The sequence below is a fragment of the Carassius auratus genome, unplaced genomic scaffold, assembly GCF_003368295.1.
Source record: "Carassius auratus strain Wakin unplaced genomic scaffold, ASM336829v1 scaf_tig00216060, whole genome shotgun sequence".
In the NCBI taxonomy this organism is placed as follows: domain Eukaryota; kingdom Metazoa; phylum Chordata; class Actinopteri; order Cypriniformes; family Cyprinidae; genus Carassius; species Carassius auratus.
Genome location: NW_020528388.1, coordinates 492,346 through 510,345, shown reverse-complemented (window position 1 = coordinate 510,345; position 18,000 = coordinate 492,346). Strand labels below are relative to the sequence as shown.

The 18,000-nt window shown below is 38.4% G+C and overlaps 1 protein-coding gene across 1 annotated transcript; it reads left to right on the top strand.

Annotated features, from left to right (window-relative positions):
- Window positions 1-1,307: 1,307 nt before the first annotated feature.
- On the top strand, window positions 1,308-16,742 carry LOC113096977 (gastrula zinc finger protein XlCGF26.1-like). The gene is made up of 2 exons (XM_026262202.1): window positions 1,308-1,645; window positions 13,979-16,742. The coding sequence occupies exons 1-2, from the start codon at window positions 1,537-1,539 to the stop codon at window positions 15,112-15,114; spliced, it is 1,245 nt and encodes a 414-aa protein (XP_026117987.1). The 5' UTR covers window positions 1,308-1,536; the 3' UTR covers window positions 15,115-16,742.
- The last annotated feature ends 1,258 nt before the right edge of the window (window positions 16,743-18,000 follow it).

Here is an 18,000-nt window from a genome sequence, read left to right as displayed (position 1 = left end):
TACAAGCTCTTGGTGCATAAAGAAGATCTGTTGCAAAGTTGTAAAGACTTAACACTCAAATCCAAAAATATATTCTTTATAAAAAATAACAGTCAACAACACACCCCTAAAGTGGCTCGTTTTCACACGGTCCCACATCTCTACATAATTATGTGAGAAGATTTGCATAATGATGCCCAGATGTTCACACTAAGAAAGAAAGGATAACTTTTATTGTCGTTGGAGTATTTTTGTTGCTCCCACCGCAATGTTGTATAGACGCTGTGTGTTTCACTGTGAAATCGAAACTATGAGGGATATCGAGGACGATATCCTCTACATCATGCCTGGAGCTGCCTGGATACGTGCTGGTCGCTGAGGAAATACATCAACTTTGCACTGTGGATCGCCGGATCGGCTTTCACCGTGGACAAAGCATAGTCCAGTCGACATTTCAGTGTTGATTCACTGGTGAATCAAAGTCGGTACCATGGTTGAATCAATGTTGGATTATGTTTCAATTTTGCTAGTTGGATAAATGTTGATATTGTGATGTTGTTTCATTGTAGAAATGGTTTCAGCATCTTACACTATTTGGAAGCACTATTTGACCTATAAAATTAGAGTGCATCTACTTCCCAATCCAACCCCAGTTTATCTACCACGCGGTTAACCACATACGGCAGTTCACTTTAGGAAGGGGCAGTGCCTCATGCAGCACCTCGGCAAACGCAGAAGCATTACGCCTGGGGTTGGACGTGAGGGCAACCTTAGAGAAAATGTATATTCCCAAACGCAGAACTTTAGCCGCAGGTTATCAAGGTGAGAACATGTAGAGAGGACACTAGGCGTACCTTTCATGAGTGCAAAAAAGTGCACCCCTGTTTACAGGTGATTAAAAAATGGGTCTGGGTGGATTTTTATCATTGGAGATTGGTTAGGTCAACACATATATATGTCCAAAAACCATGTAAAAGGCTTTTTAATTTAATTTTTTATTTTTTTGTATAAAAGTTGCCCTTAAAAAAAATATATATAAAATAAAAATAAAATAAAAACAACTTCAATGGGCCATATACCACTAGGGAACTGGATTACAGATAAATATTTGACTTCTCTAATTTTTCTCAACCAATCCTTACTATGAAAGGCTGTTGGTGTTTATCAAATACCATGTGAGTATATATTTTATGGATCATGTATTTGCGCAGATCGTTTTTTTCTCAAAGGAAAACAAATCTCCACGTATTATTTTCCTCCTCTCGTCGCTACACGCTCCAGTCCATCGGGTGGCGCTAAACACATACGTTTGTTTGTACCAAACCCCATTTAACATCAGAGGAAGAAGATTAGTTTCACCGTGATCTCTGATGTTTTGTCGTAATACTTGCTTAATACAAACTATTATAAATGTTTTTTCTGTAAATAGAGAAATACAGTTTTTGAATCTGGTCAGTAATACTGTAATATTTTCACCCTCACAGCCGTGACTAAGTTTTGAAGCAAGCAGGAATATCTGGAGGAGTATCATCTTAACTGAGATCTGCTGCTGTAAAGATGATGTTTGTTAAAGAGGAGAGTGAAGAAAACACGAGTGAACCAGAAACCTGGAGAATAAAACAAGAGGAACCAGATACCCAGAAAGTAAAACACGAGGAACAAGGAGGTTGGTGTTTATTCTTAATTAATATTTGTGGAACACTTAACGTGACAGTTCCTTTATGTAAAAAAAAACAACAACAACAATGATCTTACTATCATTAAAATGCCTTAAATCCGTTTCAAAGTTCTTATGGAGATGTGCCTGATCCGACTCTGAGGAGATGTAATTAGTAGTTTTTAATTAGACTTTATCTTTGCTTTTTGGAATCATAGAACTGTGTTGAACAAAAAATAAATAAATAAAAAACAACAACATATGCTGCTTAGGTATGATTTGACGCTGAGATGCTGGTCTTTTGCTGGTTTGAGCTGGTCATGTGCTGACAAAGGACCAGCATAAAGCCCAATTTATACTTGTGTGTCGAACATACGCCATAGGCTATGTGTGGTATGCCCTAGCCTGATGTGCACCTCTCAAAAAAATTGAACAGCGCACCTACTCTATTCGGACAGGAAGCGCTGCGATTGGTCTGCTAGAACCCCTCCCTCGTATGTTCTTGAGTTTGGTGTGTTTATGTGCACTTTAAACCAGCATCGCAGAATCATCGCATACCTAACCAGCATATGCTGTTTTTTTCAGCAGGGACTAGGCCTGTCAAAGTAACAAATTTTTGTTGTGCAATATACTGCGACACGTGATATTATTGTCATTTAAAAGACCATTTTAGGCACTGAATCAGTAGTGTAGCCAGAAAAGAGACATTTATTGTCAGATTACTATGCAAAATTATTAACCCTATCCAGAACCATGCCCCACATAGCCATTAAACTATATAAAATAATATAGCTGCAAGCAGCAATACAAGGCCAAGCCCTGCGAGGCACAGCAAGCAGACCAAGTACGGCTCACAGCAAGCACATAAAGTACAGCAGCGCCGCAAGCATTTAAGCACCAAGAGCAGTGCGGAGCCTAAAGAACAAAACATCAGAAATCGAGGACAGTACTTTTATGCGGCTTGGCCTGAAGATCATTTGAGCAAATGTTGGACAATTTTGGACCAATTTTGAAGGAGGAGTTTTTTTCCCGTAGCCAGGAGTGCAGGAGGAGTCACATCTGTTGATGTTGGGCACGGGGAGGGAGAAACATCCTCATCAGATAATGTTAGGCCTTCTGTCCGGCTGTCCATCAAGCCAAGTTTTTTTGCTAAAAAAATTAAGACTGGAGCTCTGCGACATATTACTAGCTAGCAATGTGCAATCAAAAATTCTCTGTTTATATCATAGACAGTAAGGTTTATATGCGGCAACGATCTCTGGGGAGCTGCTGGGGTCACAGTCAGCTGCTGTTTGCTGATTGGTTGGCAGTCCGAATGTCGGCAGATATTTTATTAACGAAAATAATTTAAAATGTAGACAACATTTTTAGCATTATTGCATCATATATTGAATTCTTATTACTGTGCCCCTGAGAGTATGATTTAGAATGTTCAGTGACATCACAGAACTGCCAGATTCAAACAGCTTTCGCGCGTTAGCTGCACTGAGCCAGAGACGGACGCGCTCAGCGCTTGTCATATATCACAATTAATATGCAGTGTTTTCAACCACATAATGTTTATTTTAGGTTTCATACATTTAATTGTACATAATCACTAGTAAAACAATACATTGATAGTTTGTAAAATGCACACTGATGTCTATGGAAGCAGAAAAAACGATCTATTCAAATGTAATTTGCAGATGTGTTTAATTAATATATCAGACACACATAGCAGAACAATAAAGTTTACTCTATTCTTCGTCCAGTTCAGCAGCCACTTACTTTCATGTATTTCGGGAGAAACTGGGGAATTCAAGTGCTGTACGTTAAACCGGCTGACAGGACTCTGAACTGCAGTGCTCATCTCGTTATAGATCAAGATAACTAATAAAGGTTTTTAAACTAAGAATCGGAATATCAGATAGTTGACATGGTAAGCAAGTTTGTGAATATATTTTAATAAAAAATGAAAAATGATACATCTGTTAGTGGCTGCGGTTTGTCACGTGACAATCATGACGTGTCGCCATGGAAACAAAGGGTCATATTTGTAACTTGCTCGTGAAAGGGTTGATTTAAAAAATATATTTTCTAAATAAACAACAATAGCCCAAGTTTAGTTAAAAAAAATATTGAGACTGTAAAAAATAATTCTGCATCTATTTTTAGGTGGGTGGCACCGGCAGACCCTGGCACACCCGTGGCTATGCCACTGCACTGAATATTTAATCATAATGTAACAGCATAATAATGCAAGAAGACCTACACACTTCCAAATGACAACAAACTTTACATTTTTAAGATTATTTAGATCATGGAAATTACTTTTCAAAATATTAGATACCTTAAAAAACCTGAATAAATAGTAAGTAAACATTTTCTAATAAAAAGTGCAAAGTAACAAGTAAAAATAAAAATAAACTGCACAAATAACTTTTTTCCATCTACAGATTTTTCCTGACCTTTTCTCTGTAAATTAAAGTGACAGTTGACCCAAAAATGAAAAAAAAAATATGTTTATCTGCTTACCCCCAGGGCATCCAATATGCAGGTGCCTTTGTTTCTTCAGTAGAACACAAATAATGTTTTTTTTTTACTTCAGCTGGTGCAATCTTTCAGTCGTATAATGCTTGGCAATGGAAATAGAATCTATGAGAAAAAAAAAAAAAAATGAACATTGCACAGACAAATCCAAATTAAACCCTGGGGCTCATGATGATACATTGATGTGCAAAGACACAAAACGATCGGTCTGTGCAAGAAACTGAACAGGATTTATATATATATATATATATATATATATATATATTTTTTTTTTTTCTTACCTCTGATTCATGCAATGTCCGAACTGTTAGCACTCCTGTGAATGCATTGTGAATGCTGAATCTTAATATCTCATATCATTGCATTGTAATACTATAATCGCCATTATTCATTTTGTGACATGCTTTGGTTACCCAGAAAGCAAAATAGTGTTGACAACACTAGTTAATAGGGCTGTCAAAATAGCTGAAAAACTAAATTCAAATTTTGTACTTAAATATGATCAAAATTTGAATTCTATTCAAATTTAAAATGCATAATATCAGTTAGGTTGAAGAAAAGCTTTCTGCTTCTCTTCTGAGGCCACAAGAGGACACATCAAGCAAAATATTACTAAATGTAGTTTCATTAACAAGATTCGGGAGGTGCACGTCAGATACTTATTAGCTGCGGCACAGGTGAGGCACACTTAAGATAATCAATCCTAGGGTATAAATTTAGCTGACTTACCTGTTTCCATTGAAGGTTTATCAGCATTCGGCTCGCTCTGTCTGTCATCTTATCACAGACCCAATTTTCCTTCCAACGAAGAGATCCATACCAGGTATTTTTCAGATCTGCTGCTTTTGCTGGACCCATGATCATTCCTACCCCGCCAAACACGGCACGGCTGAGCAACATTAAGCATCATCGCGACAGCTGCTCTTCTTGCCAAGCCACCCATTGTGTCCAATAAACCGTGCAAGCCCCGAGCTAGCCTCGTTCGACACCACACCCCAGTTCTCACCGCAGCAAGCCTCTCTCACTTCCTGCCGTGGCTCAGCCTTTCACCGCGGCTTTTCCGGCTGAGGCGAAGTTTGAGGCTGCCTCCACTAGCGGCGCAGATCGAGTGTTGTAAATTTTCAGCTGAAGACGCAAAATGCAAGTTTCGCGGCTAAAGTTTGTTAACTTACATTATGACGTAGTTATGTCGGATAATGATGCCATTTCTAACCACAAAGCCAAGGCATTATTTTCAGAGTCGTCATCCACACTGAAATGTCCAAAGACATTCAAGACCAAATTATTTAGGGACATATTTAACCTTTTACTGGTGTGATCACTCAAAATCTATCTAAAATGCAACTACCCTCGTGTTTTGCCACAGGACAGCAAGTGTGAGTAAAGTTTCTGTTGTCTTTTACGACTGTAATACGAAAAACATGCAAGTTAATATCTTTAGAAACCGATTGGAAGTGAATAGCACATAACTGCAATTAATGTTACTGCTATAATCATGTCTTTTGGTAAAATGTTTTACAAGACTAAACATGCTTCATCGTTTTCAAAGCCTCTGATTTCACAGTCCATACTACAACATGAAAACAGCGTTTAAAATTTATCTGCTCTGGAGGCCTTTTTAAAAATGAGAGGTAAGATGCTTTTCCAACAAGAACATACTAATGTGGACAAGGCTTGAGGAATTGTCAACTCAGTCAACCAATTGCTAAGCTGACAACACATTACTATGTGTAGTATGCCCTAGCCTGATGTGCACCTCTCAAAAAAATTTAACGGCGCTTCTACTCTATTCGGACAGCAAGCGCTGTGATTGGTCTGCTAGAACCCCTCCCTCGTATGTTCTTGAGTTTGGTGTGTTTATGTGCACTTTAAACCAGCATCGCAGAATCATCGTATACCTAACCAGCATATGCTGTTTTTTTCAGCAGGGACTAGGCCTGTCAAAGTAACAACTTTTTGTTGTGCAATATACTGCGACACGTGATATTATTGTCATTTAAAAGACCATTTTAGGCACTGAATCAGTAGTGTAGCCAGAAAAGAGACTCTGGGTGTGCATATGAAAATCTGGGTGTGCCACATTTATTGTCAGATTACTATGCAAAATTATTAACCCCAACCATAACCATGCCCCACATAGCCATTAAACTATATAAAATAATATAGCTGCAAGTAGCAATACAAGGCCAAGCCCTGCGAGGCACAGCAAGCAGACCAAGTATGGCGCACAGCAAGCACATAAAGTACAGCAGCGCCGCAAGCATTTAAGCACCAAGAGCAGTGCGGAGCCTAAAGAACAAAACATCAGAAATCTGGGACAGTACTTTTATGCGGCTCGGCCTGAAGATCATTTGAGCAAATGTTGGACAATTTTGGACCAATTTTGAAGGAGGAGCTTTTTTTCCGTATCCAGGAGTGCAGGAGGAGTCACATCTGTTGATGTTGGGCACGGGGAGGGAGAAACATCCTCATCAGATAATGTTATGCCTTGTGTCCGGCTGTCCATCAAGCCAAGTTTTTTTGCTAAAAAAATTAAGACGGGAGCTCTGCAACATATTACTAGCTAGCAATGTGCAATCAAAAATTCTCTGTTTATATCATAGACAGTAAGGTTTATATGCGGCAACGATCTCTGGGGAGCTGCTGGGGTCACAGTCAGCTGCTGTTTGCTGATTGGTTGGCAGTCCGAATGTCGGCAGATATTTTATTAACGAAAATAATTTAAAATGTAGACAACATTTTTAGCATTATTGCATCATATATTGAATTCTTATTACTGTGCCCCTGAGAGTATGATTTAGAATGTTCAGTGACATCACAGAACTGCCAGATTCAAACAGCTTTCGCGCGTTAGCTGCACTGAGCCAGAGACGGACGCGCTCAGCGCTTGTCATATATCACAATTAATATGCAGTGTTTTCAACCACATAATGTTTATTTTAGGTTTCATACATTTAAATGTACATAATCACTAGTAAAACAATACATTGATAGTTTGTAAAATGCACACTGATGTCTATGGAAGCAGAAAAAACGATCTATTCAAATGTAATTTGCAGATGTGTTTAATTAATATATCAGACACACATAGCAGAACAATAAAGTTTACTCTATTCTTCGTCCAGTTCAGCAGCCACTTACTTTCATGTATTTCGGGAGAAACTGGGGAATTCAAGTGCTGTACGTTAAACCGGCTGACAGGACTCTGAACTGCAGTGCTCATCTCGTTATAGATCAAGATAACTAATAAAGGTTTTTAAACTAAGAATCGGAATATCAGATAGTTGACATGGTAAGCAAGTTTGTGAATATATTTTAATAAAAAATGAAAAATGATACATCTGTTAGTGGCTGCGGTTTGTCACGTGACAATCATGACGTGTCGCCATGGAAACAAAGGGTCATATTTGTAACTTGCTCGTGAAAGGGTTGATTTAAAAAATATATTTTCTAAATAAACAACAATAGCCCAAGTTTAGTTAAAAAAAATATTGAGACTGTAAAAAATAATTCTGCATCTATTTTTAGGTGGGTGGCACCGGCAGACCCTGGCACACCCGTGGCTATGCCACTGCACTGAATATTTAATCATAATGTAACAGCATAATAATGCAAGAAGACCTACACACTTCCAAATGACAACAAACTTTACATTTTTAAGATTATTTAGATCATGGAAATTACTTTTCAAAATATTAGATACCTTAAAAAACCTGAATAAATAGTAAGTAAACATTTTCTAATAAAAAGTGCAAAGTAACAAGTAAAAATAAAAATAAACTGCACAAATAACTTTTTTCCATCTACAGATTTTTCCTGACCTTTTCTCTGTAAATTAAAGTGACAGTTGACCCAAAAATGAAAAAAAAATATGTTTATCTGCTTACCCCCAGGGCATCCAATATGCAGGTGCCTTTGTTTCTTCAGTAGAACACAAATAATGTTTTTTTTTTTACTTCAGCTGGTGCAATCTTTCAGTCGTATAATGCTTGGCAATGGAAATAGAATCTATGAGAAAAAAAAAAAAAAAATGAACATTGCACAGACAAATCCAAATTAAACCCTGGGGCTCATGATGATACATTGATGTGCAAAGACACAAAACGATCGGTCTGTGCAAGAAACTGAACAGGATTTATATATATATATATATATATATATATATATATATATATATATATATTTTTTTTTCTTACCTCTGATTCATGCAATGTCCGAACTGTTAGCACTCCTGTGAATGCATTGTGAATGCTGAATCTTAATATCTCATATCATTGCATTGTAATACTATAATCGCCATTATTCATTTTGTGACATGCTTTGGTTACCCAGAAAGCAAAATAGTGTTGACAACACTAGTTAATAGGGCTGTCAAAATAGCTGAAAAACTAAATTCAAATTTTGTACTTAAATATGATCAAAATTTGAATTCTATTCAAATTTAAAATGCATAATATCAGTTAGGTTGAAGAAAAGCTTTCTGCTTCTCTTCTGAGGCCACAAGAGGACACATCAAGCAAAATATTACTAAATGTAGTTTCATTAACAAGATTCGGGAGGTGCACGTCAGATACTTATTAGCTGCGGCACAGGTGAGGCACACTTAAGATAATCAATCCTAGGGTATAAATTTAGCTGACTTACCTGTTTCCATTGAAGGTTTATCAGCATTCGGCTCGCTCTGTCTGTCATCTTATCACAGACCCAATTTTCCTTCCAACGAAGAGATCCATACCAGGTATTTTTCAGATCTGCTGCTTTTGCTGGACCCATGATCATTCCTACCCCGCCAAACACGGCACGGCTGAGCAACATTAAGCATCATCGCGACAGCTGCTCTTCTTGCCAAGCCACCCATTGTGTCCAATAAACCGTGCAAGCCCCGAGCTAGCCTCGTTCGACACCACACCCCAGTTCTCACCGCAGCAAGCCTCTCTCACTTCCTGCCGTGGCTCAGCCTTTCACCGCGGCTTTTCCGGCTGAGGCGAAGTTTGAGGCTGCCTCCACTAGCGGCGCAGATCGAGTGTTGTAAATTTTCAGCTGAAGACGCAAAATGCAAGTTTCGCGGCTAAAGTTTGTTAACTTACATTATGACGTAGTTATGTCGGATAACGATGCCATTTCTAACCACAAAGCCAAGGCATTATTTTCAGAGTCGTCATCCACACTGAAATGTCCAAAGACATTCAAGACCAAATTATTTAGGGACATATTTAACCTTTTACTGGTGTGATCACTCAAAATCTATCTAAAATGCAACTACCCTCGTGTTTTGCCACAGGACAGCAAGTGTGAGTAAAGTTTCTGTTGTCTTTTACGACTGTAATACGAAAAACATGCAAGTTAATATCTTTAGAAACCGATTGGAAGTGAATAGCACATAACTGCAATTAATGTTACTGCTATAATCATGTCTTTTGGTACAATGTTTTACAAGACTAAACATGCTTCATCGTTTTCAAAGCCTCTGATTTCACAGTCCATACTACAACATGAAAACAGCGTTTAAAATTTATCTGCTCTGGAGGCCTTTTTAAAAATGAGAGGTAAGATGCTTTTCCAACAAGAACATACTAATGTGGACAAGGCTTGAGGAATTGTCAACTCAGTCAACCAATTGCTAAGCTGACAACACATTACGCTACCCATTCATTTTTAGCTTGCCCCATCAAATGTTACTAACCCTTTTACTCTTACGGCAGCCAACATCTACAACAGCTGAAGCAAGCTCTACAGGTGGCCCAAGCAGCTATCTCTCCTCCTTTTCTCATGGTCCCCTTTACCTCTCTGTTTTCTGCATCTCCTCACTGCCGCAGCAGTGTCTGCTCCCGCAGGAGCCTTTTCTCTTTCTCCTCACTGCTGCAGCAGTGTCTGCTACCGCAGGAACCTTTTCTGTATCTCCCCACTGCCGCAGCAGTGTCTGCTCTCGCAGGAGCCCCTTCTGTATCCCCTCACTGCCACCGCAGGAGCCTTTTCTTTATCTCCTCATTGCCACTGCAGTGTCTGCTCCCGCAGGAGCCTCTTCTGTATCTCCTCACTGCCGCAGCACTGTCTGCTACCGCAGGAGCCTCTTTTGTATCCTCTCACTGACACAGCAGTGTCTGGGTCTTGGTAATCTTCTGGCAAAAATCGACATCACCTCTGCTTCAAAGTTATGCCATGCATCCTAGGTTGTGGTGATAGTATTATGTATCGACGATAGTCAAGATGATGTTAGGCTCATTCTCCTATTAATGTATTTTATTATTATTAGGCGGCCTACTATAATTCAGCTATCAAACTGCTCCGTTATTCCATTTCAACACTGCATTTCACGCTTGCCCGTGCTAGCAAAGGATTATTTGAGCCTGTAGGCGGTGAAGAAGTCTCCATTCACAAATATATAAGATATAAGGTATTTCATTGAACATTAACAGGTAATCTGATATGTGCAATATTTTAAACAAGCTCTCACTAACTGAGTTTAATGCTACAGTTACGTTAGAATGCATCTAATTTTTGTTTCTGTGGCGGTGCGTCGGTCTCATCATGAGGTGCGTGGTCTTGAGCGTGTATGAACACTGCATCAATTCACCTGAAATTTACTCCAAATATATGAACTTACCTGTTTTGAATACTTTATATCTAATGTGTTCGTTTACGTCCATATTAGGGTTAAATTTTTGGACATTAAATAAAATCTGCTATTGTTTTTCACCGTTGACTGATTTTGCATTATATTTAGGCCCAATCACAATTCTATTTTATACCCCTTTCCCTTCCCCTACCCCTTCCCCTTGTCCCTTGAAACAGAGTGTCAAGGGGTAGGGGAGAAAATATTCCCCTAAGGATTGGGACACCACTACTATGCCATCACATGTCATCATTCTTCGTCTAGCTCTTAAAATAAACACATATACTGGTGTGCTGGTGTGGATTAGAGCCTTTAATTATCGTTCTGTATTAATGAGCTGCTTACTGATACACACACACACCCACATATTGGAAATCGCGCAGCTCACACATCTAGGAGAAAATAAACTTGTCAACGCTGCCCCATGAGTTTTATTAAATATATTTTAAATACTGAATCGCTACATTCTACAATCTATTTTTTATCCTCTTACGCGAATACACGAAAAATGCCTGAAAAATCTTCATTTGAAGAGCTATCTGGCCCTTCCCCTTGCCCCTACCCCTCCAACCAAAAGAGAATCGAGACACCCCTACCCCTTCACATGAACGCATAAAACGGAGAGGTAGAGGAAAGAGGAAGGGTTAAGGGGTAGAATTGGGATTGAGCCTTAGACTGAAAGCTTCCGTGCGCAGATGCGGCAAATTTGTCACAGAACAAGCGAGATGACAGTGGTGCTCAACTACATAAACTAGCTGTTTTAAATATAGTATTTTTATATTTAACGTCAGTTTATCAGTACGTCTGAAAGTATTTTTTTATGACAATATGACGATTTGACAATGACCATATAGTTGATTCATGAAACTTATTTGGGGTACACTGGCACAGAAAATCGATTTATTTTTCAAAGGGTTATTTTTTCGAATACAATGACTGCACCAAGATTTTCCAACTTGTTATCAGAAGCAGCTCATTGGATTTGTTAAACAATTATTCAAGTAATCCTCACAGCGTCAACCCTTTTAGATAACCAAATTGTTCTTAGCATTGAACTCCCTGTCAGGCGCAGCAAGAGTGTTCCCGGTTGAGCCAACCTTTGCCTTTTCCGTTCAACTACCAGCAAAGCTTATTCATATGACGTCGCAAGTATTAAACTCCTGTCAGATGGTGCAAGAGCTTTCCCGGTTAAGCAATCTTGGCCTTTCCAATTGACTACCAGTGAAGCTTACCCGTTCATGCCGTGAATATTGAGCTCCCATGTGATGGTGGCAAGAGCCTCCCGGCTACACAACCTTACCTTTCTGTCTTACATCATTGAGGCTACCCATTCGATGCAGTGAGTATTGAGCTCCCGTCGGATGTCAGTGAAAGCCTTCTGGCTAGACAACTGACTTTTTCTTCTCCAATCCAACCATACTAGTCCATCTTCGAATACCTCCTCCTTAGAAATTCTCAGACGCAATTCTCCCACGAACCTATATTTTAGACGAAAAAAACAAAAAACAAACATCTGATGCTATTGTGCCCGTGTCAAATGTTGAGAGTGCTCCCGGTTGGGTTTTCTTTACTTGCTGCCCACAAACAGGTCTTATCCATCTGATGCCATGAGTATTGATCTCCCTTCGGGTGTCGCAAGAGTCCTCTTTGTCAGCAGCCCAAAGCCTGTTTATCTGCTCAACTGAGAGGACGTACACGTCCGTCGTCCTGAGTCTTGATCTCCAGTCGGAGCATGTGTCCTCTCGGTCAGTTATCTGCCTTGGTTGCCCACTGATTAGCAGGGGCTCATCAGCCAGTAGGGCCCGTACGCCAACACCATGACCTGAAAGTTGTGCGGACGCGGCTGTATTCGAGATGCAACAGAACACGGAGTGTTAAGTATACCCAGGCTTCTAAGGCAGCCCCTTAATGCACAATTTTTTTTATTTTTATTTTTTTTATTTTTTTTGACAGCCCTACTATTTAAGGGCTAAATTTTTGCTGAAGGAAACAGCTGTGGTGTGATGAGCGGTGAATGGAGTTAAAAATTTATAGTAGATGGGTAACCGACAGCTCCCTCGTGACCTTTTGTAAACTGTATTTATGACAAAGAACTGCACAGATATAGATATTCTAGCAATCTATTGATAAACTCACCTTGTGTCCTCTTTCTGTTTAAGTCCACTCGCGCTGCCCCGTCGCGGTCTGCGGATTGAAGAGCGCACTGAAAGATGGGGAGGAGACAGGTCTGCCGCCGTTTTCACATGAACTTTAAGCAGACTGACACTGAGGCAATCGTGAATTTGAGTACAATTTATGAAACTGAATACTATACCCCGCTTAAAAAGCCTAGCGACGCCCATGCCTCATGTGTACATTTCAGATATCCAAGAAAAATATTTCTGGATTTAAGAGGCACCCAGATGAGGCACCGAAATCTGTTTTCTGATTTGGTTTGTTGCATACCGGCTACATAGGTTACCCATTTTGGTACCCAACCCTACTCATAGTGCAGTCACATTGCATTTCCATCTCCCATTATTCACATTAAACCCTTTTTCACAAAAGTCGAAAACCACCTTAAGCAACCATAAAAACGAGTGAGCAAAAAGCGAGTGAGCAAAAAGCGAGCAAAATTTTAAAGATACTTCAAAATTTGCAAAGTAGATGGAACCCAGCTATGTGTAGTGTTTCTTTACAAAGTGACTGCCATCTTCTGACCTGGCAGCATAATGCATTGTTTTTAGACATTTAATGGATCTGTGTTTTAAGAGGCACCCAGATGAGGCACCGAAATCTGTTTTCTGATTTGGTTTGTTGCATACCGGCTACATAGGTTACCCATTTTGGTACCCAACCCTACTCATAGTGCAGTCACATTGCATTTCCATCTCCCATTATTCACATTAAACCCTTTTTCACAAAAGTCGAAAACCACCTTAAGCAACCATAAAAACGAGTGAGCAAAAAGCGAGCAAATTTTTTTAAAGATACTTCAAAATTTGCAAAGTAGGGTGATGGAAACCCAGCTATAGTGTAGTGTTTCTTTACAAAGTGACTGCCATCTTCTGACCTGGCAGCATAATGCATTGTTTTTAGACATTTAATGGATCTGTGTTAGAAAGGTAGAGTTTGACATTGTTTTTGTCTGTACACATATTTTGCCCTTTTATTTTTCAAATGTATCAATTGATTTTCATCTTCTAATGATTTAATTTTAGGCCTGATGAAAATGAAAGAAGAAAGACAAGATCTGAATGAAATGGAGGAGATATATCAGGATCAGAAAGATCATGATGTCAATGGAGAAAAATCAGTGAGTTGCAACATTAAAACAACAGAAGTCAAGAGGCCTTTCAGCTGCTCTCAGTGTGGAAACACTTTCACATGTAACAGAAATCTTAAAAAGCACATATTAATTCATGCTGAGATAAAGCCTTTCAGCTGCTCTCAGTGTGAAAAGAGTTTTACACAGAGAGCAATCTTAAAGAATCACTTGTCAACTCATACTGGGATAAAGCCTTTCAGCTGCTCTCTGTGTGGAAAGAGTTTCATATGTAAGCGAAATCTTAAGGATCATATGGTAATTCATGCTGGGATAAAGCCTTTCAACTGCTCTCAATGTGGAAAGAATTTTACACAGAAAGCAAGCCTTAAGAAGCACATGTTAATTCATGCTGGGATAAAGTCTTTCAGTTGCTCTCAGTGTGAAAAAAGTTTTACACAGAAAGCAAGCCTTAAGAAGCACATGGTAATTCATACTGGGATAAAGTCTTTCAGCTGCTCTCAGTGTGGAAAGAGTTTTACACAGAAAACAAGCTTAAAGAATCACATGTTAATTCATGCTGGACTAAAGCCTTTCAGCTGCTCTCAGTGTGGAAAGAGTTTTATAAAGAAAGGACAACTTAAGGATCATTTGGTAACTCACACTTCAGAAAAGCCTTTCGTCTGCTCTCAATGTGGGAACACTTTCAGACGTAAAGCAAGCCTTGAGAAGCACATGTTAATTCATAATGGAATAAAGTCTTTCAGCTGCTCTCAGTGCGGAAACGCTTTCAGATGTAAAGCAAGCCTTAAAAGGCACACATTAAATCATACTGGGATAAAGCCTTTCAGCTGTTCTGAATGTGGAAATAGTTTTACACATAAATTAAGCCTTAAAAGGCACATGTTAATTCATGCTGGAATAAAACCTTACACCTGCACTCAGTGTGGAAAGACTTTTACACAGAGAGGGCAACTTAATAATCATTTGGTAACTCACACTTCAGAAAGTAATTTCTCCTGCTCTCAGTGTGGAAAGAGTTTTACATATAAATCAAACCTTAAGAGGCACATGTTAATTCATACTGGGTAACAACCCTTCACTTGGTCTCAGTGTGAAAATAATTTTTACAAAGAAACAGCTACTTAATAATCATTTGGTAACTCGCACTTCAGAAAGTAATTTCTCCTGCTTTCAGTGTGGAAAGAGTTTCACACAGAAAGGACACTGTAAGGTTAATTTGGTAACTCACTCCTCATAAAAGCCTTTCCCCTTAGGGAATTAAAGTTAATGACTGTTATTCTGAATGACTGTTGTCATCTATTGGATCACCTCAAGGATGTGTCCTCTCTCCTTTATTTTTGATCTTGTAGTTCTAGAAATAGGCATATTATAAAATTTCCTGATGATTCTGTAATCGTTAGCTTAATGAGTGAGGAGGACTCCATGTTTGGTCCTGTGGTTGATGTTTTTATTATCTGGTGTCAGAATGCTTTCTTAAAACTTAAAGGCACAATATGTAAGTTTTTGCCACTGGAGGGCGTGTATTGAAAATAAACAAAGACAAGGTAGCGTAGTAGATCCCAACGTTATTTAAACGTTCTTTGAAACATTTGGGATTTACATTGTCATTTTGCAGACGGTTTTATCCAAAGTGACTTACAATTGGGGAATACATAAAATGATTCTTCTTAAAGAGACAAACAGACACAGGAAGTGCTTGTAATACCAAGTTTTAGACATTATTCAAACGAGTACAAACTAGAAAGAGAAGAAATAGGGTAAGATTATTATTTTATTTTACGAAGAAACCAAGTAGTTTTTTCATTGGAGAAATTGATCTGTCTTGGTATTAGATACATTTACTCATTTAGCTGACGCTTTTATCCAAAGCAACTTACAATTGCAACATATGTCAGAGGTCGCACGCCTCTGGAGCAACTAGGGGTTAAGTGTCTTGCTCAGGCACACACTGGTGTCTCACAGTGGATTCGAACCCGGGTCTCTCACACCAAAGCCATGTGTCTTTTGTGTTTTTGGATATTTTAATAAAGCAATCTTACATATTGTGCTTTTAATGTTTCTAAAACTTAGAAGATGACTATTGATTTTAATTCTAGGAGGAAATATGTTTAGTATAAGCAAACAGGTATGAATGAAGTAGGTATTGTGAGTGTTTAACAGTACAAGTATTTGGGCACTGTTTTGGATAACAAATTGTTATTTTCTCCTAATACTGACCGATTGTGTAAGAGGGGGCAGCATAGATTGTATTGCTTGCAGAAACTAAGGTAATTTAATGTGGACAAAACATTGATGTGCATGTTCTTCAGATCTTATGTTGAGTTACTGTTATCTTTTTCACTGTTGTGCTGGTTTAATTCTCTAAATGTGAAAAACAAGAGTTTTCTTGAGAGGATTGTAAACCAGGGAAGTTAAATAACGTGGAGGAAGCAGATGATTATGATCCAGTTATATCATAGACTGGTTTTTTATATCAATGCTGAAGTTTGACCTTTCCTCTTCTGGCATTTGTTATAGAAACCCTATTAGTAAAACAAATCCGTTTAGACTTTCATTCAACTCCATCAGCTGTAAAGTTTTAAAATGTTAGATAAGAACTTATTAGGAATTAAATGGATTGTTTTTTAGTTGTTGTTGTTTTTTTTTTGTTTTTTTTTTTTTTTTTTTTGCATTGCGTTTTGTTTATGTGAAATGTTTGATTGCTGTAACCAATGAAATAAATAAAGATGAACTGAACCTGCTCTCAGTGTGGAAAGTCTTTTGCACAAGTTAATATGATTATTTAGGGTCTTAATAAAAATAAAAAAGAAACATATTTTGGTTGAAAATTCTCAGTTGTAGTGTAAAACAACAATATTTACCATAAAAAACAACTCTGTTCACATCGAGCCATTTCGGTGCATGTTCCTTTAAATGCTAATGAGCTTTGCTCACCTCACCTCTTGCTTCAATGGAGCAACAAACCACTCCCATGATGAGACTCTAAACTGCCTCATTTAGCCCCCAAACTTGTAGGATATTATTAGGAAAGGTGATTTGCAAAGATTTATTAAAAAACCTTATACTCGCTTTTTCTGTTGGTGGAGATGGATCACAAATGATTTGCATGAACATAGATGCATTTAGGTAGATTGGGGGCATATTCCCTTAAAAAAATCTAATTAAGGCACTGCATCTTTAAGTCAAGTCTATTCACCTTTATTTATGTAGCATTTAAACAAAGAGGATTGTGTCAAAGCAAACTGAACAACATTAATTAGGAAAACAGTGTGTCAAAAATGACAGTTAAAGGCAGTTCATCATTGAATTCAGTGATGCCATCTCAATTCAGTTTAAATGGTATCTATCCAGTCATGTGCAATCAAGACAACGATATCGCTGTAAATGAAGTGACCCCAACTAAGCAAGCCAATGGCGACAGCGGCAAGGAACCAAAACTCTATTGGTGACTGAATGGAGAAAAAACCTTGGGAGAAACCAGGCTCAGTTTGGGGGCTAGTTCTTCTCTGAATAAGAGAGAAACAGACTAATATTAGTGTAGATGCCATTCTTCTAATGATGCAGCAAGTTCTGTACATCAGGTGAAATTGGAAGTGTTCCCAGTTCCAGTTTACCTAATTAATGCAGTCTAAAACTATGATATAAGGATTCAGAGATACATCAAGTCTGAAAACACATGATATGATCCAAATCGGATTGAATCCTTATAAATGTTCACAATGTGACAATAGATTCAGTGATTCATCAAGTTTGAATACACATGAGAGGATCCACACTGGATTGAAACATTATAAATGTTCACACTGACAAAAGATTCAGTGATTCATCAAGTCTGACAACAGATGAGATGATCCACACTGGAGCGAAACATTTTAAGTGATCACACTGTCACAAAATATTCAGTGATTCATCAAGTCTGAAAACACGAAATAATCCACACTGGAGTGAAACATT

Bases quoted from the DNA above. Each gene is read 5' to 3' on its own strand.
- LOC113096977 (XM_026262202.1), top strand. From the start codon at position 1,537: ATGATGTTTGTTAAAGAGGAGAGTGAAGAAAACACGAGTGAACCAGAA. The intron at 1,646-13,978 runs GTTGGTGTTTAT...ATTTAATTTTAG, and splicing joins AAAACACGAGGAACAAGGAG to GCCTGATGAAAATGAAAGAA.